Source organism: Lissotriton vulgaris, unplaced genomic scaffold, assembly GCF_964263255.1.
Source record: "Lissotriton vulgaris unplaced genomic scaffold, aLisVul1.2 SCAFFOLD_3506, whole genome shotgun sequence".
NCBI classification, from domain to species: domain Eukaryota; kingdom Metazoa; phylum Chordata; class Amphibia; order Caudata; family Salamandridae; genus Lissotriton; species Lissotriton vulgaris.
Window position 1 is genome coordinate 25,842 of NW_028249805.1, and position 26,354 is coordinate 52,195.

The 26,354-nt window shown below is 45.5% G+C and overlaps 1 protein-coding gene across 1 annotated transcript in view; it reads left to right on the forward strand.

Moving 5' to 3' along the window:
- Window positions 1-10,339: 10,339 nt before the first annotated feature.
- Window positions 10,340-26,354, forward strand: part of LOC147663481 (MAM and LDL-receptor class A domain-containing protein 1-like) — a gene marked incomplete at both ends in the record, with an annotated part of 140,919 nt that continues 124,904 nt past the window's right edge. Inside the window, one exon of the mRNA XM_086950418.1 lies at window positions 10,340-10,496. Within this exon, the coding sequence (XP_086806544.1) occupies window positions 10,340-10,496 (157 nt within the window). The remainder of the gene's footprint in view (window positions 10,497-26,354) is intronic.

Below are 26,354 nucleotides of genomic sequence, written 5' to 3' on the forward strand. Positions count from 1 at the left end.
TGCCCCCCAGCTATGGAACTCCCTACCGCTGTCCCTGCGGGCCACATCTAATCTGCTTGCCTTTAGGAAGGGTCTAAAGACTTGGCTGTTCTCTGGTTAGTGCGCCTCTCCTTTTTGGTTTCTGTCTTTTTTTTACTGTTATGTTTTCCAGTCTCTTTTAGGTCTGGAGCACAAAGCGCCGGGACACTCCTTTGGAGTAGCCGTTGCGCTATAAAAGTCCCATATAGCATAACATAACATAACATATTGGCCTGCGCTTTGAATGTTTTGATAAATATGGGGATCTGCTGAATATTTCATTTTTATTTCTGTAAGGGAGAAACTGAGATGTTGGTTGAGAGTGGCATTAACCCTGCTCAGGCAACAGCCACAATGCTTGTCAGTGTGATCCAGGAAGTCACTAAATTAATGTGTGCTTAACCCTCTGGTAGCATCGCACAAAAGCAGTCAGGCTAAATTTAGAGGCTATATGTCATATATTTATGCAGCACACAAACAATAATAAAGGTAATTCACAACACATGAAAAGATCTCATACTAATTTAGTACATTTTAATAAGTAAGTGTTTTAAAGCCAAAAGAACAAAAACACAATAAGTAGAACTGGAGTTACACATTTTAATGTTTAAGGTGATAACTAGGGTCTAAAAGATCAAAGCTTTAACCATGTAGATCTAGTCACTCGAGACCAGGTCAAAGTAAAAAAATACAGAAAATCGCTTTGGAGCGGAAGTCAAATACAAGATTGGGCCCGGTCAGCACTTATCTTCGGACATACAAAAAACGCCATCAAAAAGTCTCTGCAAAGGTAGAAGATCAGTGGGTCAAGGTAGCAGGTAGTGTCTGAGGAGGAAGTGTTGTCATTGGGGAGCCGCTGGACAAAGACACTATGAACATTTCTATGTTCAGACTTAGGCTTTTTTTTTGGAAGCCCAAAATCTCCAGCGGGAAGAAGTTGGAGGCTATAGCCAGCGAGAGCTCCACCGGATACCCCTTTCTTGAAGGACTGATGAACAGGATTTACTGTGGCAGAGAAGAACATAATGTAAGCTATCGCAAAGTCAGGCTGACCGGAGGTGCACCTTGGGCAGAGAGATGAACAGGTTGGTCCAACCCTCCTCTAGGTTCTCAGAGCACTTGTTTGCCAAAAACCTTCAAAGTCTCAGTTTATGGATTTGTACTCTCTGGGCACCTTTAACACCATCCCCAAGGGTCCAGGTTTGGAGGGCCATCCCTTTTGGGAGTTAGGACTCAATCAGGCTAGGTCCAGGTACAGGGTCAAGATGCTTTGAGACTTATCTGTCCCTATGGCTCTGGTAAGGAGGCCAGACAACTAGCCCTTGGAAAGCCACTCTGGTACGCCTTGGTTCAAGCAGCAAGGCAGGCCTCTGAGGATTCAAAACAGGATTCAGGTAGCAGAGCAGTCCTTCCAGGTGCAGCAAAGTACACAGCAAGCCACAACAGCAGGCAGTCCTATGAGAGTTCTTTAGCAGGTCCAGAAAATGAGCTGAAGAACGGGCCTGAGGGTTCTATGTTTTATTCCTTGGTGCCTTCTTTTAAATGGGAGATGTTTCTAGAGAACCTGAACAATGCAGCAGTGACAGGTTAAAGCAGCACAGCATATTCATTTGCAAGTCGGGCTGTGCCACCTCTACCTCCCCATCCTGCCAGTGATTGCCCTTCCAGGCGCACCTAATCAATTTATTATGTGATGTCTAAACAAAGTTAAGATGCCTACTGCACCCAGTCAAGTGTCCTAGGAACAGGATGAATGCGCCAACTTGGCAAGTCAGGAAAAAGCCAACTTTCTAAAAGGATTCAGAAAAGGGGGTGGTGATGAACAGATTGTCTGAATTAAGCAGACCACTCTTACCCAGTCCAAAGATCAGGGCTTGATCCATCACCGTTTTTTAGCTCACTGCACCATCCCAGCTCAGAACCTGGCTACATGCAAATTAGTCTGTTCCTGTCTCAGTGCATGATGGGAACAGGGCAAACCAAACTACCAAGCCAATTCTTATACTGGGAAGGAAACAAGCTTCCGGGGACCGGTTTCTGGCATTTCAGCCGTCGTCGGCCGGGCTTGCTTGAATCCTGATGGTGCAATGAGCAAGGGACTCACATCTGAGTATACCCTTCCACGCTTATGGTGGACAAAATGATTCAGAAAAGGGGACAGACTAATTTGCATGTAGCCAGGTTCTGCGCTGGGATGGTGCAGTGAGCTAAAAAACGGTGATGGATCAAGCCCTGATCTGTTTACTGGGTAGGAGTGTTCTGCTTAATTCAGATACTCTGTCCATCACCACCCCTTTTTCTAACTTTCTAAAAGGGGCATTTTCAAAATCATAACACAAAATACATCTTTACCATCAAAGAGGATTTTAGATTATAATGTATCATTCATTACACAAGAAATGTTTCAGTTCCCAATCCAGTGTTAGCACTTATTAAAAGAAATAAGGTGACCCACTGTTATCCTGTGGGAGAGGTTGGCCTCAAAGTAGTAAAAAACACATTTAAGAGTTTTTTCCACTACTAGGACATGTAAAACTTTAAAATACATGCCCAGGGCGTGGCCAAGATGGCGGGCTGAGAGGTCGCACTTGCCGAGAGCTCCCGGGCCCCTGAAACCCTGCACCGCTCGCAACCGCTGATTCCCCCCCGGATCGAGCGGTGACTGAGCCTGGAGACCCTGTGGTGGTGTGGAGCAATCGTTGAGCCCTGAGTGCCCCGCCGGAGGTGCGATTCTGACCGAGATAGCCTGGGGCGGAGCCCGCTGGGCGGCTTGTGTGCGATCCGGAGGCCGCGAGACCTTCAGGCTTGGGGTCTCAACGGTGTGCTCTGCCGACTGTGTGTGCCCTGCTGGAGTGTCTGCACCGCGGTGTCCGAGTGGGTGCCAAGGAGGACTTCGCCAGCGGAGCGGAGCCGAACGGAGGAGGTTGACGAGAGCGGAGCCGAACGGAGGAGGTCGACGGAAGCGGAGCCGGCCTCCGGCTGCTACGCAAGTCCGGGGCTTGAGAGCACTCGCCTCGTGCGGCCGTTCCGGCCCAATCTGGGTCGTGGCGGAGTGGTGTTGCACCTCCGGAGCATTTATTCAACTAGACGTGCCGGCCCCGGCTGCCTACGCCCCGCGAGCCTGCCCTCCGGCTGTGTCTCTCGCCACTGGACTCGCGACGGGGGTAGGCCTCACTCCTTGGGCGTTGGCCCATTGACTGTAACGGGCGGCCATTTTGTGAACTCCGGACCGGCTGCTCGGCCTTGCTCGGGGCCTCTGTGTGACGGTGCTTCCTGGCCGGAGTATAGCTGCCCTGGCCCTGGTGACCTCATCGGTGCCTTCCGCGCCGCCAGGATGTCGAATGCTAGGGGTCAAAGGAGGGGCGATCGGACTTTGCCAGACATGTTGGGACGCGGAGCCCTACGCAGCGGAGGGAGCCAAACCACCACGACCTCCCCGGCCCCTTCCAGGGGCGCTGAAGGCGGGGAACCCCCGGTGACACGATCGTTCCTGGAGTCGCTGTTTAGCTCCTTGCGGGAGGATTTTCAGACTTTGAAGCAGGAGGTGGCCGGGGAGGTCCGCGAGATACGGAGAGAGGTGGACTCCCTGGGGGAACGGGTCAACACCGTGGAGGAAGCTGGTCACTCCAGGGATGAGGAGATCACCCACCTGCAGCAAGAGGTCCTGCGGCTGCAGGAGCAACAAATTGAGCTGCAGGCCCACGCCGAGGACCTCGAAAACCGGTCCAGGCGGAACAACATCAGGGTCCGAGGCGTCCCGTCCAGCGAGGAGGGTGAAGACGTGACCGCATACCTGGAGGCCCTCTTCCGTGCAATTTTGGGGGAGTCAGAGGATTTTCAAGTTCGCATCGACAGGGCGCACCGGGTGGGCCGCCCCCGCAGGGCTACGGCGCCCCCCCGGACATTTTGGCCTTCCTGCCGGACTTCCCCCTGAAGGAGCGGATCCTCCGCGAGGCGCGGCGGCAGCAGCCTTTCCGATTTCGGGACCACCCGGTGGCCCTCTATCAGGATTTACCTACGGTCACACTGCAGAAGAGAAAGTCCTTTAAAATCGCCACGGACTTCCTCCGGGAGCAGGGGACACAGTACTCCTGGGGGCACCCTTTCCGCCTGATTTTTCGATGGAACGGAACATTGCACCAGCTCCGGTCCCTCCAGGATGTCTGCGCAGTGTTGGGCATCACAGCATCGGATACGGACACCCCGGCGCCGCGCCGCAGGCGCAGCACTCGAGATGGCTGGCAGCAGGCTGGGGAGAGGCGTTCCCCGCCGCCGGAACGGCCGGACTCGCCCACGATTCGGGCGGACATGTCGGCCGCCATCCAGGAGGCCTCCAGAGTGGCGGCGACCGGTGAAGTGGCCCCGACGGCCTGAACTTACTCCGGGGGAGTCTACACTAGCCTCTTCTTATTGCAGGTGCGGGGGTTCTGGGGGTGGGTGGGGTAGGTTGGCGAGTGCCGGTGATGGTGGCTGGACGTCCACTAGATTGACTTTCCACGGCCTTGTCCGATAAGGACCGGACTGGGACAATGACTTCTTTGAATGACTTGAGAAGCGGGGAGCGGGAACGGGAATAGGCAGGGGGGTGTTTTGAGCTTGGGGGTCTGCAAGGGGGCTGGGAGTTGGGAGCGGTGTGGGGTTGGGTGTGTGAAGTTCATGGGGAGGGGGGGAGTTCCTCTAGTTGTGGGGTTTCGGGGTTTGGGGACTGTACTGTGCCGTAGGGATGTCTGCGTTTGCTGTGCGCTGAGGTTTCGTGAGGTGGCCTCCATGTTCGCTTGCTGGGCCTTGTCCGCCTACACGTGCGTTTCAATGATTCCCCTCCTTGATGGCTCTTAAAGTTGTTACTCTGAATGTGAAAGGGCTGAATAACCCGGTTAAAAGGCGGGCGGTACTGTCTCTGCTGGAGAACTCCCAGGCTGATATCTGCCTGCTACAAGAGACCCATCTGCTGGCCAAAGACTGTCCCAGAATGCGTACCCCCAAGTTCCCCACGCAGCTTTTCTCCTCCAGCGCTTCCAAAATGGCAGGGGTGGCACTTCTGTTCTCCAGGGGGTTCAGGGGGGAGATCTTACAAAAGGTGGCGGAACAGAAAGGGAGGCTTTTGGCATACAGGATTAGGGTGGGAGGCTTGGTGCTGACGGTCGGCTCTATCTACGGCCCCAATGACCGTCAGGATCAATTCTTGCACAGGGCACTGGAAGACGTGGCATCCACCTCTGATAGGCACATAGTGTTGGGGAGAGATCTGAATCTGGTATTCGACGCGGCTCTAGACAGGTCTGTGCAACGGCGCCACCAGTTGGGGGAGCTTTCGGGCTCGGTTCGCACCCGACTTGAGGAGCTGAACTTGCATGACATGTGGCGCCACCTCCACCCTACTACCCGCGCGTACTCTTACTACTCACACGCACACAAGTCCTATGCACGGCTGGACCATCTACTTGTGTCGGGCCCGATGCTCTCTCTTTCCGATCATGCGCCGGTGGAGGGTGCCTTCGATCTACCCCCGGTGGCTCGGCCGAGAGGGGTCTGGCGACTCCGGGACACACTATTGCACAGACGGTCGACGGTGGAACAGATTCGCGTGGCCATTGCAGACTTCCAGAGCGTAAACGATAATGATGACACCTCCCACGCGACGCAATGGGCGGCCCTGAAGGCTGTGCTCCGGGGCGAATTTATCGCGATCTCCTCGGCGGAGAATAAGGACCGACAGCTCAAAAGGGACGAGCTTACCCGGCAGGTGCAGGAGCTGGAGCAGGTTCATCACAGGACGGGAGCCCCCAGAATCTGGAGGCAGCTGAAAGCCGCCAGGAAACTCTTGTCTGCCCTGGACATGGACCGGGCGGAGTACGCGATGCTTCGTCTGAAGCACAAGTACTATACCGGTGGTGACAGATGCGGACGACTCCTGGCCAACAAGCTCAGGGTGCAACACCAACAGCACCGGGTGAAGGAGCTGGTTGACCCGGCCGGAGGTTCTGTCATGGAAGACGAGCAAATTGCGGACGTTTTCCGTAGTTTTTACGCAGACCTCTACACTGGCGAGCCCCCTTCCGCCCGGGCGGAGGCGGACTATCTGGAATCGGTGCCGCTCCCGTCGTTAACGCCGGATCAGGCCCAGTATTTGGAACGGGAGATCCTATCGAGGAGGTGGTCACGGCGATCTCCCGGCTCAAACCGGGCAAGGCCCCGGGCCCGGATGGCTTCATCCCTCTCTTTTATAAAGCCTTCTGTCAGGAGCTGGCACCTCTGTTGACCCGCCTCTTCAACACATTCTCGGAGCCGGGTGCCATTCCCCCCAAATTTCTTCAGGCCACGGTCTCCTTGATCCCGAAACCGGGCAAGGACCGGACTGCCTGTGGGTCCTACCGTCCTATCTCGCTGCTGACCACGGACTTGAAAGTGTTCACCAGCATATTGGCAGCGCGCCTGGCACTACATCTGCCGGGCATGGTCGACTCGGATCAGGCAGGCTTTGTGCCTGGCAGGCAGACGGTGGACAACACAAAGAGGGTGACTCATATTCTTGAGAAGGCTTCCAGGATCCCCGGGGAAAGAATGCTCCTTTCCATAGACGCGGAGAAGGCTTTTGACAGGGTGCACTGGCCCTACCTGGAGAAGGTCTTGGGCAAGTTCGGGATAGGTGAGAAGTTCCGGCACCTGATCTTCAACTGCTACCGGTTTCCGTCCGCGGTGGTCCGAGTGAACGGGGCAGTTCCCGACCCTTTCCCATAGAACGGGGTACATGACAAGGATGTCCACTGTCCCCTCTGCTCTTTGCTCTTTATATGGAGCCGTTTGCTCAAAGGGTTCGGCAGAACCCCGATATCATCGGAGTCAAGATGGGCGAATTTCATCACGCAATTAGCCTATATGCAGATGACGTCATTTTGACGCTCGATGACCCACGGAGGTCACTGCCGGCTTGCATTGCGGAATTGGACCTCTTCGCCGCGGTGGCGGGCTTTAAGGTGAACATCGGGAAATCAGCTGCCCTCGACATTTCGCTTGCCAGCGCCACCAGGGCGGAATTGCAGAGGCTTTACCCTCTGAGTTGGTCCAGGGACCGGATTCCGTATCTGGGGATCCTGTTGGCACCCTCCCTCCCGGCGATGGTCACGGCCAATTATGCGGCTCTGAGCACGAAAATCAGAGAGGAACTGGGTTGTGGGATAAGGGCACGTTGTCGCTGCTAGGTAGGGTGGCCGCAGTGAAGATGACCCTCCTGCCTCAGGTGCTATACCTGTTTAGGGCGTTACCGCTCCAGCCCCCCACAGGGTGGCTCGCGGAGACTCAATCGGCCATTGCGCGGTTTGTGTGGCAGGGCCCTAGACCACGGATCAAAAGGAACATCACTATGCTGGCGCCTGAATTTGGGGGGCTAGGGATACCAGATTTACGGAAATACTTCCAGGCCGCCCAACTTCGCTATCTGGTGGAATGGAGCCGGTGGGAGTCAGACAAACACTGGCTGTTCCAGGACCAGGCGGTAGCAGGCAGAACGCTACAGGAGGTGCCATTCTTGAAGCGGGCTCATCGACCCCCTAACCTTTACGCATCTCTTGTGATGCATGTCCCACTTCGGGCGTGGGACTCGGTGGCCTTTAGGCATGAATTCACTACCTTTCCCTCTCCCTTCACGCCGCTAATTGGCAATCCGGACTTCGGCCCGGGAACTGAGCCTGGCGCTTACGATCGCTGGCGGGCAGCCCGCTGTTGCACTTTGTATCACCTGTATGGCCCAGAGGGTGTCATCCCCTTCCAGGACTTACGGCGGGACTACGGCTTCCCTGAGACGGAGCGCATGAGGTATATGCAGGCGCGCCACTGGGCGCTACAACCCCAAGTGCGCGAAACGGCGGACCGGGAGATCACGGTGTACGAGCGCTGGTTAATCACTCGCACGTCGGACGCTAAACTTATCTCCGATTTGTACAAGATGCTGCAGCCCCCCCCCTTTCACATTCACAACCCCGGTCGGGAGCGCTGGGAACGGGAGCTCGGACGGGTGTTGAGTCAAACAGAATGGGACCACATCTCCTACCGCTCATGCCACTCTGCCTATCACACGGGGCTCACGGAGACCTTCACCAAAATCTCGACCTATTGGTACCGCACCCCTGAGAAATTACATGAGATGGATAGGTCACTACCGGGTACGTGCTGGCGTAACTGTGGTCAAACTGGCACGCTTACACACATATTGTGGGATTGTCCCCTTTTGGCTTCTTACTGGGAGGAGGTTCTTAGCGAGGTGGATAAATGTTTTGAGATAGAGCTGCCTCGGTTCCCTGCCTATGTCTTACTGGGGTTGCCGAATGGGTTGATGTATAGAAGGGGTAGACGGATTGCGATAGCTCTAGGGTCAGCGGTGCAAAACATTCTCATACACTGGCGCTCCACCACGCTCCCCACTGTTGTCGGCTGGCTGCATAGATTGTGGCATGTCCTTGGCATGGAAAAAATGTCCCTAGTGGCACTGGGGGATACGGATGCTTTTGAGGAGCTGTGGGCGCCTTTCCACAGCCTGTTGTGTTCTGAGTTCAGGGAGATCACCTGCCCTAGGTATCTCAGGCTGTTACGGCTGACACCGCCACCGGATCCGCCTGTTTGATTGGTCGGTGTTGGTGTTGAGTAGCGGAGTCAACAGGAGGGTTGCAATGAGGGGAGAGCAGATGGTCATTGGCACAGTACAGGGGGTGGGCTGGGGTGCAGTAGTTGGGGGGTTTTGTTGGTTGGGTAGGTTATGGAGCAGGGTTGTTTCCCCACCTCTTTTTTCCCCCCTTTTTCCCCTTTCCCCTCCCCCCCTTCCCCCACCCCGTTCCCCCCCCCCCTTCTTTTTGTCTTTAACCACAGGCGCGCAAGCTGTGTTTCCATGCCGGATGGTGCCTACTGAGGGGACAGAATTGCTTTGATGTATCTAATGTACCGTACGCTTTGATTGGGGGGCACCTGTGGTTTTTTCTTTTTGTTGCCCTGTTGTTTCCTTCCTTACCCTGCTTCAATAAAATACTTTAAACCTAAAATACATGCCCAACCTTTCAAATACAATGACCTGTCCTGTGGGCTAACTATGGCCTTCCTTAAGGGTGACTTACATGCAATAAAAGGGGAGTTTAAGGATTGACAAGGTGGTTATATTGCCAAGCTCGCTTGGCAGTCATAAAGCTGCATTCAGCAGAGACATGTTTTAAGGAGCTACTTAAGCAGGTGGCACAATACGTGCTGCACTCCTCGATTATATTTTTCAAAATAAGAGAACCCCACAATTAGAGAACCTGGGGCATTCATTGTATGTTTTGCAAACAGTGATTGAGTCGGGCTAGTGGTCCAGTATGAGCTCCTTTTTCTAAAAATGGAAAAGTAATAGAAAATACGTTCCGTATGTTTTTAATCATAACTCTACAATATTCAGTGTCAGAAAATTGCAACAATTGTAAAGTACAACAACCTCCAAACACTTTAGCGTATATTGCAATTAATTTAGTCATTGCAGTATATAAGATGATATTTTCATATAAATATGATTCTGTGCTCACATATAAGTGAAAAAAGATGCTCTAGTGGATGATTGGAATAATAAAAATATGCAACTCTTAAAGAACATAACATTGTACTCCTATCAATGAATTTGTATAATAAAGCCAGGACGTTAATATGATCATGAGTTCGTCGGCTTTTCAATCTCAAACATTTGAGATCATCTTCAGGACAGCTGTGTGAGCACAGGACAAGATGAAAAGGAGCATTTTATTTAGAAGCCCTGGGCGTGATGTTTTACCACTTTACTAGGGACATATAAGTAAATTAAGTATGCCAATCATGTGTTCAGCAATTGTACCATGTTTTTAGGAGAAAGTACAAGAACTTTAGCACTGACTAACAGTGGTAAAGTATGTAGAGTCCTAAAGCCAACCAAAACAAATTCAGCGAAATAGGAGAAGGTGAAGGCAAACAGTTTGGAGGTGACCCTGCAGAAAGGGACAAGTTCAACACAAATTGATTGTTTTTACTTGGTACTGTAAATTGCTACAGTTAAAGTTCTGGATATAGGCTATGTTAAACCTACTGTCAATAAATTGTCTAAATAGGATTTTGGAGCAGTCATGCTGTTTGTTATAGACATCAAATCAAAACCTGAGAACAATGTTATTTTTGTAAAATCTTTGCTGTGTCACGGATTTTCTCAGGTACACTACTCTTATTTTTTTTTTTACACAAGACGTTTTAGAACTTCAAGCCTTTATAAGATGAATTCCTCTTTAAGCATGCTGTTCCTATTACACAACTTAACAGTCTTATTTTTTTTTTTAAATAGGGCGACTGAAAAAGGCTGGTATTTATATGCTGACAGTTCAAATGGGAAGTATGGGGACTTCGCAGATATAATGACTCCGGTTGTTTCATTCACTGGACCAAAATGTAAACTGGTGTTTTGGAGCCATATGATGGGAGCAACAATAGGCTCCCTCAAGGTAAGGGATGAATTCCACACAAGAACCTAAACCAATTATTCCGCTCCATGCATGCTCTATTTAAAGATGTTGGGGCATATTACCAAGGGGGGCAATCGGCAATTATCGTCGTCTTAGCTGCCGTTTTCGGCTGCTAAGCGGCGATAATTCTATTGCTATATTAGCAAGCTGTCGCTAACTGATGTTAGCGACAGCTTTTAGGCGATAGCGACCGGTTTGGGGCCAGCTTTGCATGTCCGCGATATTTATTGCTAATAACATGCAAAGTGGGCGTACCCAACCTGTTAGGGACTGAAAGCAGTCGCTAATGTCGCTATCGCCTATTAGCAAGGCGGTCAGAGCAATGGAAATATTCCCGCTATCGCCAAAAACTAACGCCTGCTCAGACCAGTTCTTAGCCACGTTATCCAATGGGAGGTGGATAACATGGCTAAGAGCATTTCGTCGCTAATGCGTGAATATCGCTGTATTCTCAGCGATATTCACGCTATCGCCGGAAAAATTATCGCTTTGGAGTTAAAAGTTGCTAATAGCATGTTATCTCAGCGATAATTTCTGGCGATGCTTAGCGATAAAAAATCGTTGCTAAGGCTAGTTACCGATAAATATCGCTACTCGTTGGTAATGTGCCCCGTTGTTATTACACAGAGAGTTGCATGCAGCAAGAAATGGTAACATGGTAAAGCCCCAAATGATGGGAGAACAACATTTGGGAAGACACTTTTTTGATATTTCAATAAGTTATGTGATAGTCTTTTTTATTCAACGGAAGGCAGCGAGTTTTTCTGAATATTGTCAGTAATTCTAGATAAACCAATGAATGTCTTAGTTACTGCATTCATTCTGTGGGCTCGATGCAGGAATATTTTTTTCTGAGTGTATTGGGATAGGAAAAATTTGAACACCACAATAGCATTTACAAAACCTGAGTTAATTGAGTAATGGGAAAAACGTTTAATCAATACAGCATTTAAAAGTACATTACATAGACGATGCAGATGAAAATGCAATACCCAGTAAAATGCTTGATAGATGTGCAGATTAATTCATTTAATCTACAGTTGCTGAACAAGTGAATTTTCACCTGCCATATTAATATACTTCATACAGAGAATTTATTCTCAAACTCAGAAACAGTATTTTTGCAATTGTATTTATGTCGTGTACTGTACATCACATTGATAACGTTTTGTAAAAGTTTACATTGCGTTGTTCTGCATTGTTAAATGTTTCGTTGTTTGTACTGAATAGAGCTTTAGCAATTAGGTATTCTCTTTTGTCAAACAATATATAAGCTTGGACAATATATAAGCTTGCAGACAGTGGTCTCTGGGTCACCCTTGTTGTGCAATCGGTTAATTTACTGTCAAATAATAGTGAAATCAGACTCCAGAACGATATGTCTAATGCAGGAAAGCGTCAGCCTTCAATAGCTATGAAGTATTTTGGGTATTATCTGGGTTATTTCTGTGTTAATACAACAACCATAATGTGATTTCCCTGCCACCGAAATTTAGGGCCATATGTATCAAGCAAAATTGCATTCGCAAACGCCGAAATTCTCAGAATTTCAGTGTTTGCGAATGCAATTTTGCCAAATGGTATGTATGAAGGCAAACTAAGGAATCACAAAATATGCGATTCCTTATTTTGCGATTGCATTCAAGAAATCGCAAATTTTGCAATTCCTTAAATGCAATGTAAGAAGCACCAAAAAAGGGCAATTTGGCCTTAAGGAATCGCAAATTACCACCAACTTGAAGTTGGTGGTAATTTGCGATTTCTTTGAAATATGTTTTTTTTTGCATTTTTCAAAGTGCAATGTGAAACACATACATGTCCTTATGGCATGTATGTGCGCCACATGTGCACCCATACTTATTTCAGGGGTGCATCAGGGTGTCCTTTTGACAGTCTGCACCCTTGAAATTATTCTCAATTTGCGATTCTCAAATTGCGAATCGCAAATTGAGAATAACTTCCCATTCATTCCTATGGGCCTTCTGGCCCATAGAAATGATTTGAAAGTATTCCTCAATTTCGATTCGCAATTTGCTAATCGCAATTAAGGAATATTAAGAAATCGCAAAAAAATTGCAATTTTTTCTATACATCCCTATTTCCAATTCTCAAATAGCGATTTCTAAAAAATCGCTATTTGAGAATCGCAAAACAGGATGTTGATACATATGGCCCTTAGTGACTTTATTTTAATGAAGCATTTGAAAGTCGTATTTCATTGGAAGCCGAGGGATTGTTCTTGCTGGTCGTCAGTGGGAGTATTTGTGACATATTTTGGCTAAACGTTTTTCTGCTTATTTCTGGTATTTGTCTATGCTATGTTGCTTTGGTAACATGGTAATATGTAAAATCTTGGTTATTTATAAAACATTTTTTACTGAGTGCCTGGCCCTTGCGTTTTCTTGTTAGTTGCTGGATGTTTTGATTTCCCCATCTGTTTCTTTTGCAACTATATTGCCATGCCTGTCAGTTTCTGTCTATATATTTATTTTTCTTTATCTATTTGCTGTTCTGTCTCAATCAGCTTCTATCTAGATGTCTCTATCTCTCTACCACTTTATCAGCCTTTCTCTTTGTATCTGTCTCTAAGAGTTAGACCTGTCAGCCTTCTCCCTTCCATTTTGCAGAATTTTGGTTGACATTAGGACTCTGTGCACATTACCACTGCTAGTCAGTACTAAAGTGCTAGAGCTCACTACCTAAAACATGGTAAAGTTGGCTTACAGCTTATTGGCATATTACATTTACTTATACATCCCTAGTAAAGTGGTATACCATGTAACCAGTGCTGGTAGATGTAATGCTACTAGTTGGCATCCAGTGATTCTTGTGCCACCCACTAAGTATCTCCTAAAGCCTGTCTGCCTTTGCAACCTGGATGCAGTTTTAAACTGCCAATTTGATTAAGTAAAATAAACACTTTGCCAGATCTGAAACTCCTTTTTATTACACTTGAGATATTGCTGCTACTGGTTTTTGCACTGCCTCCTTGTTTTATTTTTACATATTTTGATACAGCACCATAATGGACGACAAAGGTAGTACCATGTTAATGCTGTGGAAAGTTGAACATAGTGCCATTAGCCTAAGAGCCACAAGCCCATAGCTTACTTAGGCCTAGTCCTCCATCAGTTACATGTGTTTCATAATGTGTTGTTCATCATAATGATGATGTAATCCTGTGTGTATATCATGAATGTTTTATTATGTGTTTTTTTATTTGCAAATTATGTAATGGTTTTTATTAACTGAATACTAAAACTGCCCTTTTAACACATATAAAAAGCTCCTAAGGTAAGCCCTAGACAGCCCATAGGACAGGGGGCATTGAAATTAAAAAGTTAGACATGTACTTTTAAGTTTGTACACGTCCAGGTAGTTCAAAACTCAGAAATGTGTTTGTCACTACTGTGAAGCCTACCTCTTCCATTGGTTTACCATATTACATTAGTACTAACCTTTGATTGGCAACAAGTAGGAAAGTCATGTTTGGTATCTAAGAAATTTAAAATCCTACTTAAAGCTAAGGTCATATTTTAAGTCATATTTCAGAAGATTGCATTTTTAGAAATTTGACATGTTCTTCTCCCAATCATTTGGTGCCTGCAGCCTGTTCCTGGGTCATATGACTAGTTGTGAGTGGCAGTTGGCGTTTGTATATTCTTCCCAGACTGCCAGACCATAGAGGGACGAGGTGTGCCTGAATGGGCCATAACTTCCAGGATGGGGTGGGCGGAGCAGTGCATAACCCCGCTTACACATCAATAGGCTGGACCCTGCTCACACACAAATAACTTCACCCTAGCCTTTCATGCCTGTAGCCAGGCTGGAGCAAGGACAGGGATGCAAGATGTTCAGGACATTTGAGTGGGGCGGGGGCCCCTGAGGTTTGGCCCTGTTCAAAGAAGGCACCATGAACAAACATTTGACACTCAGATCCACTCTTCACTTTACTCCTGGACCTACAGAAGAACTCTAAAACACGTGTCTGCTGCTGTGGCCTACTGTGTACTTTAAAGGGACTGCTTTGCTGCACCAAGATTGCTCTGCTGCCTTCTCTGAGACCCAAAGGTCTGCCCTGCTGCTTGAGCCCTGCTCTACTCCGTGAAACGAGGATTTCCAGAAGTGACTCCACTGGCTAGTTGGCTGGCCTCCTGATCAGAGTCTAAGGAACAGAAAAGGCTCCAACCATCTTGAACCCTCACCAGGAACCTGCCTGAGTACCAACAATTTAAGTGGTGTCTCATCAGCCCTGCACCCTCAGAAGTGGTGCTAAATGTGCTCAGGTAGCCCAAATGCTAAACTTAAGACTTAAAAACGGTCTGCCAAAAAAATGCTCTGAGAACTGAGAGAAGACTGGTGCCTACCTGCTCATTGATCCATCCAAGTTGCGTCACTGGTCAGCCTAATATTGTGGCAGCTCTCACTGCGTTATTCTCCGCAGCAGAAAATCCAGTTCAACAGCTCCTAACCAAAGGGTTATTTGGCCTAGTACAGCTCTTGTCAGCTGCAGCTTGAAAAGTTATCCCACTGGAGATGTTGGACTTCCAAAAAAGAGACTAAAGGGGTCATTCCGATAATGGGCAAACTTTGTCCGCCCGCCATCCCATCATTGAAAGAGACCACCCGCCATAAGGGCTGGGGTCCCATGCCTGAAATTAGGATGCGCCCGCCACTCAGCACCGCCCGCCACAATGCCAGGAAGGCATGCTGTGCACTTCCATACACAACATGGCAGGCACTGCGCGGTGCTTGCCATGTTGTTCATGGATCTGCTGGGGGGTACCATAGGTACCCCCCATGTGCACCCCCACCCCCTTGGAGTCCCTGGCGGCCCACAACGGGCCCCCAAAGCAGACTCTGCATGCCTTTCCGTGGCGGCATAATAATATGGCGGGGGTCATTCTGGCACGGATGGTGGGCGGATCACCCCTGCCAGGCCGGCAGTGGCTACCGCCGGCCTGGCGGGGGCGATCCGCCCGCCATCCTAATGGGGCCCTAAGTCTGAATGAAGGAATCTTCATGGTGACTTTGTCCAGGAGCTCCCTGTTGATGACACCTCCTCCTTGGATACCGCTAGCTGCCTTGCCTTGCCTTGCCTCACTGAATTTACCTTCTCAAACATTTTTCCTTGGAATTGTTTTGAAGTCCAAAGGTAGGTGGAGATCGGGCATGTGTTTTCACTGGCACTGATTAAAAAGATAGTAACAGCCTTGGATGCAGGTAATGGGGTGTGTTTTTAAGATAGAATTAATCATTGGCTGTTTGGTAATAATGTGTAGATTAATGGTATAATGCAATTCTGATGCAGCCCATGTATTGTATACATTTGGAAAAAGGGCTTGGGACATACAGTAAAAGTCCCATCCATCATGCAAAATTGACTTTCTTGTAGTTTAATCCGATTAGTTGCAATGCCAAATATTATTATTTTGCCATTGCTTTGATTATCAAAAATGACAAATGGTTTTTTGTTTAAAGTGATACTCCGTCCAGAACTTATAATAACTACTCTATATGTTCTAGGAAATGCAGTGGAAGTAGTAGTAGTTTTTTTGGTATGTGATATAGTTCTCTTTAGAGAAGCTACACTTGCCATTTGTGTAGTAGCTGTTTTAGGAATTATGGGAATCTGCTTTTTTAAAATAACACTTGTGGGTTTTTAAGAACCTGTGCTTGCTACCTTTATTGTTTCTAATGCAGATCTGACTTCAATGTCTGTCACGTTCTGTGGGAGGTTATGTTCTCTAGTATACAGTACTGTTGTTTCCCTTGTTGTTGCACAACTGTAGCATTTATTTGAGTAGTATTTGCGGCATTTTCAGTTAACTTTTAATCCAAATTGCATTTCCTGTGTGTAAGTGTATCCCATATAGCATAGTAAAATTTTTCCTTTCTGGCATGTTATAAATTCTGCTCCTTCAGTCCTTTTGTTGTAGGTTAATCTATAAAAAATATATATTATTGTTATTAAATATGCTGTTCAATGTATTTTACTTTAAACAAAAAACATTTTTGTACTACATGCTTACAAAGTTGGTCTTTATGTATTTGAGTTCGATGACGTTTAATCTTTAGTTGTGGAATGTTCTTTCTGTATTTTGTTTGTCTGAAAAATAAAAGTACATTTGTTTGTATTATTTGTATCTATCTTTTTTATAGGAGGTGGTTAGGGGTTTTAGGATTGGTTTTGACTTTGGGCTGTTGTTTTATCTATTTTTTTTAAATGGGTTGGTAAATACTTTGGGCCCCATTAGGGTTTGTCGGGCGGATCGCCACCGCCATGCGGGCGGTGGCGATCCGCCCGACATCTTTCCCCGCCCGACCCATTTCCCCCGCCATATTACTATGGCGAGGGGGACCGCAGAGGACGGAAAGACCGTCTGCCGCTTTTCTGCCTGGTCAAGGAGTTCACTGGGCGGAAAAGGGTTTCATATGGTGACGGTGTCTGTTAGACACCCCCAGCCATATTAGGTTGAAGGCGGGAACATGCTGCCACCATGGAAAGGCATGCAGGAATGTTTTTTTGGGGCCTGTTGCGGGCCCCCAGGGACTCCAGGAGTGTGGGGGGTGCACATGGGGGGTACCTTTGGTACCCCCATGCACTTCACTGTACAACGTGACAGGCACCGCACAATGTGCATTTTTAGCGTTGCTGTGAAAGCACTGCCAACGCAATGTTAAAAATGCGGGATGTGCCTGCCAGTGTGGTGGGCACATCCTAATGGCCCCCACGGGACCGCTGCCCTTATGGCGGGCGGTCCCGTTTTACGTATGGATGGCGGGCGGATAAAGTCCGCCCGCCATTCTAATGGGCCCCTTACTTTGTTAGTTGTATCTTTTTTTGGGCTTTTCTGTTGTTTGTTGGTTTTCTGTAGAGTTTCCTGTAGTAGTAAGAGAAAATAGAAAGAAGATATTCATTAATGTTTAGATTATGTATGTTATTTCTTAATATTTTTACTATTAGTATTATTGAGTTTAGTTCAGTTTACCTACTTTTAATTGAGTTAATTTTTGGGTATATGTTGATTTTCTTCTATGTGTAGTTGAATTTGTCTAAAGTTTCTTCTTCTTTAGTTTTCTTTTTTTTGGGTGTGGAATGTGTATGAAGTTTAACTGTTTATATAGTGTTTCGGCTGTTGCTATTTGTCTATTATTGGTTAATTTGAATTTGGAGTGTTTCTATTAGTTAGTTTGTATTTTTTTTAAATAAGGAAAACGCTAATGAGTAGTAAGTTATGTATAACGTAATATATTTCCTTAAATACGTTTTGTTATATATTATATTATATAATTGGATTGTAATAGTTATGTATATTAATATTAATGTTTATTGTAGTTGGGAGATTTTAACTTTTATTTGGAAGATCAGGACAACCCAGACACTGCCCAACTCACAACTGATTTTGCCAATCTTGGACTGCACCAACTAGTCAAGGGTCCTACACATCAAGCCGGACACTCCTTGGACGGGCTATTTACTAATGATCCTGACATTACTGTATCAGACACTATTCCAATTTCATGGTCAGACCATAGGGCTATTATCTTTCAATTAGATACACGACTCTCTACCTTTCCGCACCCCAGACCTCGCACCAAGATAGGTACCCGGGCCTGGAAAACTGCAGATCTCCCTCAGATGTTGCATTCCTTGGCCTCCTCCTGTCCTCAGGGAGGAAATAGCTTGTCACCATCAGCTTCAGAGTTCCAGGACTGGATCAGAAGTGCCGCTGATCTAGTGGCCCCAGAAAAATTTATGCAACCAAATAGAGTATCTCCTTCGGCCCCCTGGTATAATGAAGATCTCCGTCTACATCGCCAACATTGTAGGAATTTAGAAAGGCGTTGGAGGAAAGCTTACTGTGACACAGCTAGACAAACTTATAAAGATGCTCTTATGATCTATAAAAAGGCGATCCTGGCCCGGAAAACAGTCTTTTACTCAGCACAAATTGAGACTGCTGCTAACTCTGCCAGAGAACTTTTCGCCGTTGTCACCACCCTGTCCACCCCCTCCACTGGACCTGGAGTGGAGCCCTCACAGACTTTCTGCAATGAACTGGCCATCTTTTTTACTACTAAGGTTGCAGATATCTACGCTTCATTTGGAAATGATATTAGAACTGAACATAGAGGTGACAGCAGGAAAGAAATACTGTCACACCCTAATCCCGACTCCTTCTCTTGTTTCTCACCTGTTTCACATCAGGATGTGATCAAAATCATTTCCACCATTAAATCAGGCTCTCCTTTGGACCCCTGTCCCCCGTCCGTGATGCAGAAACTCACAGAAGTGATCTCACTCCCATTGATGGAAATCTGCAATAACATATTCCTAACAGGCCAATTCCCTAGTATATGGAAGAAGGCTGTTATTAAACCCCTCCTAAAAAAAACGTCCTTAGATCCTACTGCTGTCGCAAGCTATAGACCAATTGCGTGCCTGCCCTTTCGTGCCAAAGTATGCGAATATCTGATGAATCAGCAACTCTCAGAGTTCGTCGAGACTCACCAACTTCTCGACGAAACGCAGTTTGGATTCAGGAGAGGGCATGGAACAGAGACTGCCTTGATAAAGGCCTCTGATGAGATCAGGACGATCATGGATCAGGGAGGGGCGGCTGTCCTTATCCTTCTGGATTTGTCAGCAGCCTTTGACACGGTCGACCATGTCACTCTTGTCGACCGTGTCACAACCCTGGGTATAAATGGTCGGGCTAAGGATCTTATTTCATCCTTCCTGGCAAACCGTACCCAGACAGTAAGGCTCGGAGACTTTTACTCTCCCATCTCTGCACTCCCTTGTGGAGTCCCACAAGGCTCCTCGCTAAGTCCCATGCTCTTTAACATCTATGTAGCGGACTTAGCGAGGATAATAAAGGCCTATGGGATACAGTTAACATCGTATGCAGATGATACCCAGCTGGTGCTGGGTATCCATAAGGATGGCCTTACTGTAGCAGCCAACTTCCAGAAAGCTATGCTCGAGGTCAGTACCTGGATGGCCTTGAACTGCCTCAGGCTTAACTCGGACAAGACCGAGATCATGACCTTCGGAAAACTCTCCCCTGAATGGTCCCTCGGTTGGTGGCCAGATAAGCTCGGCCATCCACCTGTCCCAGTGGAAAAAGCCAGAAACCTGGGAGGATTTTCGACAACAAGCTGGTCTTTGACCTCCATGTTAATAAGGTTGTGTCATCTTCATTTTACATCTTGAAAAAGATCAAGAAGCTGCTACCTTATCTCCCTCCGTCAGCTGGGAAGACTCTGGTCTCCACCTTAGTCTTCTCAAAAATAGATTATGGGAACGCTCTCTTCCTCCACACTCAGAAGCGTGTCATCATGAAGCTGCAATCTATTCAGAACGCGGCTGCTAGGATTCTTCTCAACATCCCTCGCCGCAAATCTACCACCTCTGGTATTCGCCAGCTTCACTGGCTGAGAGTTGAGAGCCGCGTTAAATTTAAGGCCCTCTGTATTGCCTATAAGGCCATACATGGCACAGGACCCAGATTCTTGATCGAAGCTTTTCAGCTCTATACCCCCAGAAGGCACCTTAGATCGGCCAATACCAGTCTTCTGCCGGTGCCACGTACAAGATCAGTCACCTGGGGTGATAGGCGCTTTCTTGTGGCGACTCCAAAACTTTGGAACCTTCTGCCAACTGCCACAAAAGCCGCTCCGAATCTGATTAGCTTCCGTAGGCTTCTGAAAACATGGTTGTTTAACCAGTGAGAAGACGGTAGGATGATGAACCTTTGTTGCTCCACAGCGCCGAGACACCTTCGGGTATTTGTCGCGCTATAAAAGTTGCGTAAATAAATAAATAAATAAATAAATAATGTTGTTAATAATATTTTAATGATATTATTGCTGTGTTCATTTATTTTTTAATGTAGCAAAACTGTTATTGTTAACTATTATTTATTTTTTGTGTTTTTTAGTAAATAAATAAATAAATATAAATAATAATATAAAAGTTTTTTATATTTATTATCATTTAATGTTGTCGATATTTAAAAATTTACGTTATTAGTGTTGTCGATAATTTTGTGTACAATATTTTTTACCTCGTGAATGTTTTTTAATTGAGGTCAATATTTTAGTATTTTGATATGAATGTTAGAGATATTTGTGATATCGATATTTATGTACATCAATATTGTCTATTCGATATTTTTGTTAATACTTAAATAAGTATAGGATATCGATATTAATGTCATTGATATTTTTGAATCGATATAATTGTAGTTCGATAATATGTGTTTTGATGTTTTGTCACTGATTTCTTGAGACTACATGTTGTTCAACTCTGTTCTTTTTAGATTCAATGACTATAGTACAACTGCTCTTCGTGGCAGTTGCATCACTTGTACTTTCACAGGGGACCTAGTGCGTACTCTATACAGCTGCACTCCACCCTCAGGAACAATGTGGATGTTGTTATGGAGGCTCGGACGGAAAACCATCCTTAGAGGGGTACCAGTTTCACTTTTTTTTTTCAAGTTAAGACATTTTTATTTGTTTAAAGAAAGTACAATACAAAAGATAATATAATAGTACAGTAGAACCAAATGATATACATGTGATGCATATGAAAAAGTAGTAAAAAATAACGGTTCATTTGTAAAAGAAGAAATAAGAAGATAGAGAGATAGAAGAGATAGAAAGAGAGAAAGAGAAAAGAGGGGAAAGAAAGAAGAAGAAAAAGGAAAGGGTAAGGAAGAGTAAGGGAAGAAGAGAAACAGTAGATAAATAGGTCCAGAAATCAGAGAGAAGGGGGTGATGAGAGATAATTGGAGAAGGGGAGCCAAAGAAGATCAGATTTAACTTTAGAGGAGATACCAGTTTCACTTTATCCTGAAGTTTAAGTAGCTTCTCTCTCCAGTGTGAATACATGTGCATTCCGCAGTCTGCATTACAGCCCATTGCAACTTTGTCCTCGGTTTCTTCTGTATTGTATTACTGGGGAACATAAACAGGGCATCATTGAGTAATGAGAGGTAAGTGGAAGATCAGATATGAACAGGGCCATGTGTGTCCTGTTAGTCAATTACGTACATTCAAGGTAACTATTTATTTGATTTTAATTTAATGTAAACCTGGAAAGGGCTCAGTTGATTGATCAGTGGACCAAACAGTATAGTGTGTGAAATATTGTACTTTTTTTATATCAGTGGTTAGCCTGTGTCAGCCCAAAATATCATTCAAAGCACGAAATTTGGAAGAGAGACTGATAAACCAGTCTTAGGTGATGGCAAGAGCAGAAGCATTTGAAGCAATTATATAGGGATGATGTGTTTTTTTCTCATTGGCAACCTTTGAAAAATAGATAACTCCGGTGATGGTAGACCATGTGGTCAATACAGGGACTGTTTTACCTGTTGCATTGTGTATCAGCTGCAGCTTATCAATGGAAGGCTTGAGATTTCGATATAAAGCCTTAGAGAATTTGACTGTAGTTGATACAAACCTGTTTATTAGCTGGATCCTGTTCGGGAAAGAGGATACATGGAATATTCCCTTAAAACAGACTTTAAAAAAGTGAGGACTCAATACTGTACTGATCTGAGTTGCCAAAGTAAGTTGAGAGTTGAATATGCATAAGGGATTAGCTTTCAGCATCACCCAGAGTGTTTATTAAGAAAGCGTACAGCCAGAATGATTGTTTTTAAAATGGAGATTTTATAGGATAAAATGTACTCCTGGGTGCAGGTCTCAGGGTGATGTAGAAAAAAGTACAAATGCTGAGAAGGTGCAACATGTTTTGTGTTTGGGATACCAGAATATCAGTCTATCCTATGTTGAGCTATATACACATTATAACTCTTCCACATTTCTTTAAGAAACAATTGAAGGGTGTCTGCATTAAAATAAAAACCTATAAATATTTTCAGCACTATTTTGGCCATCATCAAAGTTCATACAAATGTAAAGCTTAGGGATAGCATTAAATACATCATTGGGATAAATATACATTAAAAAATAAACAGAAACCACATATATCCTGAGGGCTGCCACAATTATGTGGCTGAAGTCAAGAAATAAAGCTTGACAGAGCAATCTGCGGTCATGGAGGCAATCAAGTCTAGTAATCAAGATCCAATGGTCAAATGTGTTAAATGCAGCAAATCAATCCAACAGCATCAGTGCAGCTTCCTAACCATCATCTGAGGCATGCCACAGATCTCCTAAGGTGGTGACAATCATAGCATCTGTACTATAACCTGAGAGAAACCCTGCCGGCATAGTGGTGCTGTATCAAATTTCTCTCTACATAATCTGGTAGATGATCTTAAACAGCTCTTTTAAGTAATTTACAGAGAGGTAGGCACATTTAAATAGATATGTAATGTGCTAAGTTATAGGGATCCAGTTGTAAACAATCATTAAAATGTTCAAGTGTATTGCTGTAGGCACCTAGCCAGCAGTCTGAGAGAAATTGATTCACTTTCTAACAAAGGGAATATTTGATAGCAATGTGCTGGCTTTGAGTTACAACATCCTCTGGAGAATCTGAGGATCTGTTAATCTAAACTAGAGACTGAAGCTTAGTCTGTATTAATGATTGCAGACATCTGAGACTAGCTTCTGATTGAAGTATCTTTGACACATCTGAATTAATTCTGGATATAGACTGTTCATGGACTTGCCCGAAGGCATTTTAGCAATATTCTCATCCCAAAATATGAGTGTATTGGTTGCATATGACCTTGGCTGCATTATCCTAATTTCTAGAAGAATTGCTCTCTTGAAGGCAAGAAAAGATACCTGCTGAAATCTTCTGTTCTGAAAAGATATCTTTTCAATAGCAACATTTTGCATTCAGAATTAGAATCCTATACCCAAAACTGTACTCTTGCCATGGAGTTCACATTAAAATTGTTGGGGTTTTTTGCCAGTCAAGTTTTAAAGCATTGCCATGTTTCTTCAAACCCCTGATTTCATCATTATACCATGGCTTGTTTCTACAGTTGTGTCCTCTTTTCTTCAATTTGATTTGTCGTAACAGATCTGCAGTAATCGTTTTCCCATGTTTGGTTGGTCATTGCTTTCAGACCCGGGACTCAATAGCCATAAATGACTGACAACAGACCAGTTGAGAGGCAAAAGAGTCTGCCTTCGATTTATGATTAATATAAAGCTCTTATACTATGCCTTGTAATCCACAAGTAATATTGTCACTTTTCCTGTTAGGGTCAGTAAACTTATCAGTATTTCAAACCAGAGCTAACCATCTTGGATAGTTATGTCACAGAGCAGACAGGCTTAACTTAAGGACATGTGTAAATCATTTAGAAGTACTAAAACAGTTAACATCAATAATGCAGCACAACAATAATTCCACTCCAGTTTATCAAAACGGATAATATTTTAATAAACAAAACAACAACTTTTCAATAAGGGGAACAGGAGATATGAATTTATAAAATTAAAAATATCAGCAAAAAACATTGTGTCAACAGGGGTCATCTGGTTGTGCTTGGCCTGTACTTAGGCACCACTTAAGGCCGGCTACGATGGAGCACTTCTGAGATACAGAAACTAGGTTTGTCAGAGTTAAAGGTTTTACTGTCTGGCTTATTCTCGGAAATGGAAAGCAGGGCAAATACTCAGCGGGCAAGTCAGCAGTCTATGGCTGAGAAGTGCTACAAGACGTCCTGGAAAGCCTTCAATTTTTGGCGGGAAAGCCCAGAGCAGGAGATTTTCAAAACTTGCACCCAGGGAAAATTCCTCCTCATCAGGACACATTTAGTTCTTTCGCATTCTGAAGACTTATACCTCTAGACTCAGTCACTATTTGGGTATTAGGTTTCTCCAGAGAAGTATGGCTGCAAAAAGTAGGAGAGCAGGGCTCCACGAGGCCCGTTTTGACTTGACGTCATCCCTCTAAAAAAGAGGTCTTCAAACTGTGGGACTCGCCCCCCAGGGGGGACATGGAAATACTTCAGGGGGGGCGCAAGCTTCACAGAAAGAATTTCAATTTCATACAAAATTCTGCAGTATAATTTCCTTATTCCCCGTCTTCGCTCTACCTTCTTTTTTTTACCACTGCCAAACATAAATTGAGGTTTGCCTCACAGCACAGCACTTGTACAAACATTATCACTTAACAGGTGTTCACACTATCGGACAAGCTGATATACTTTCACACATAAATACACACACATGCAGGGCATGCAACAGTTCCATTAACTGTACACATACTTGAAACAGGGAAAGGTTCACAAACTTGAGTGAGTTTAAACACCACTAGAAGGGAAAGGAATATTAGTGACTCTGAATGTAATATCCAGAAACTTTACCACAAGCTGGTTTTCAGATTGCAGCCACGGAGTCACTCCAATTCTACTAATTCTGGGTCGCACCAAAAGGTGCAATTCTTGAGTAACTTCTGTCGACCTTCTCAAGGTCCGGGTGATGTTTTCTTTTTCAGAATCTTTCTAAAAGGCAGGGGAACACCCTGATAGCCAGACAAAAAGGAACCAATAAATAAAAACAAACTGGAGAAAAAAAATAGGGCGCTTTGAGGTCTTACACAGGGCATAACTGCACCGTGCAAATGCTGATGACCTAGCAACCTTGCATTTTGTTGTCCAGTGGTCTCAGTTTAGCTAACAGCAGTTTAGCGTCTGCAAATCTGCGTGATGCAGGTCTTTTCGAGCTTGTAGCAAAATTACATTTGACCATTTGCCATAGTATTTTCGTTACTACTGCATTTTCAGGCCATTTGTTGCAGTTTTTGCACCCATTCCTGTTCCTTTGTGATAGTGCTGTCAAGAAGCCTCCTCAACAGCCTTAATGTAGTTTCAGCCCATTAAACCATGATACTTGCAGGGTATTCCTATACCTAGTTTTAGTCAAGAAGGCCATTTACATTGCCTGCTCCAGGGCCCATGGTATCTATAGTGCTTTTACATGAAAATAAAAAATATATGGCAGTGGGGATTTTAAATAATTGAGATGTATTTTCAGAGCAAAGACCTTGCCCCGAGAATGATGTGGTTGCCAGGTCTGCCATCAATCTGCTTGATCGCTACATCAGGCTACATGATATTATATGGAGTTCTGAAAGGTGGTGTTGCATGCACTGACCTTGTGGTGTTGAATGAGTTCCGTGGTTGTGGGCCAACTCACAAATCTTAACTTTACAGAACCCTGCTAATCTTGTTTTGCTGTTGTGAAAATTAGATGTCAGCTGACACCTCTGGGATAAACAGGTTGTCAAAGATGCTAAATTCCAACTTCCAGAAATTTAGTGATGGGGTCCAGGCTGGCCCTAAAAAAGTTTGAAGACCTCTGCTCCAAAACAAACTTGCAGCTGCATAAAAGTTCAGAGCTGAAGCAACTGGAATGTCTGGCCCAGCAGAAACACTCTTTTATCAGGTTGACTAAATAGTAAATATAAATGTAAATTGATACTTGTATAGTGCACTACTCAGCCGCAAGGGTCTCAAGGCCCTTGTACGAATACCGCTGTGGAACCCATCCTGGCTTTCCCTGTGAGGCGTCCACTCCTGGACACCCCCAAGGTAGAGGCCAGGCATCCTTAGCGTTGTGGGGTCCGTTGTGGAGATTAAGCAAGCTATTGCCCAGAGTTGCAGAGTGGGACTCCATGATTGGAATAGGCATCGAGGCGAGAATTATCAGGTCCGAGGAATTTTGAGCCCAAGACCCGCCAAGGCGGGGAATTAAACCCTGGTCCTGGGCTAGACCTCTAAATCAGGGTCTGCCGCTCTAATCATTGAGCCACACTTCTCCACATAGTTGTGTGCCCCACTCCTCAGGAGGTCTATGAAGCTTAAACATTTTAATTCCTAGGTTTTTTTAGGA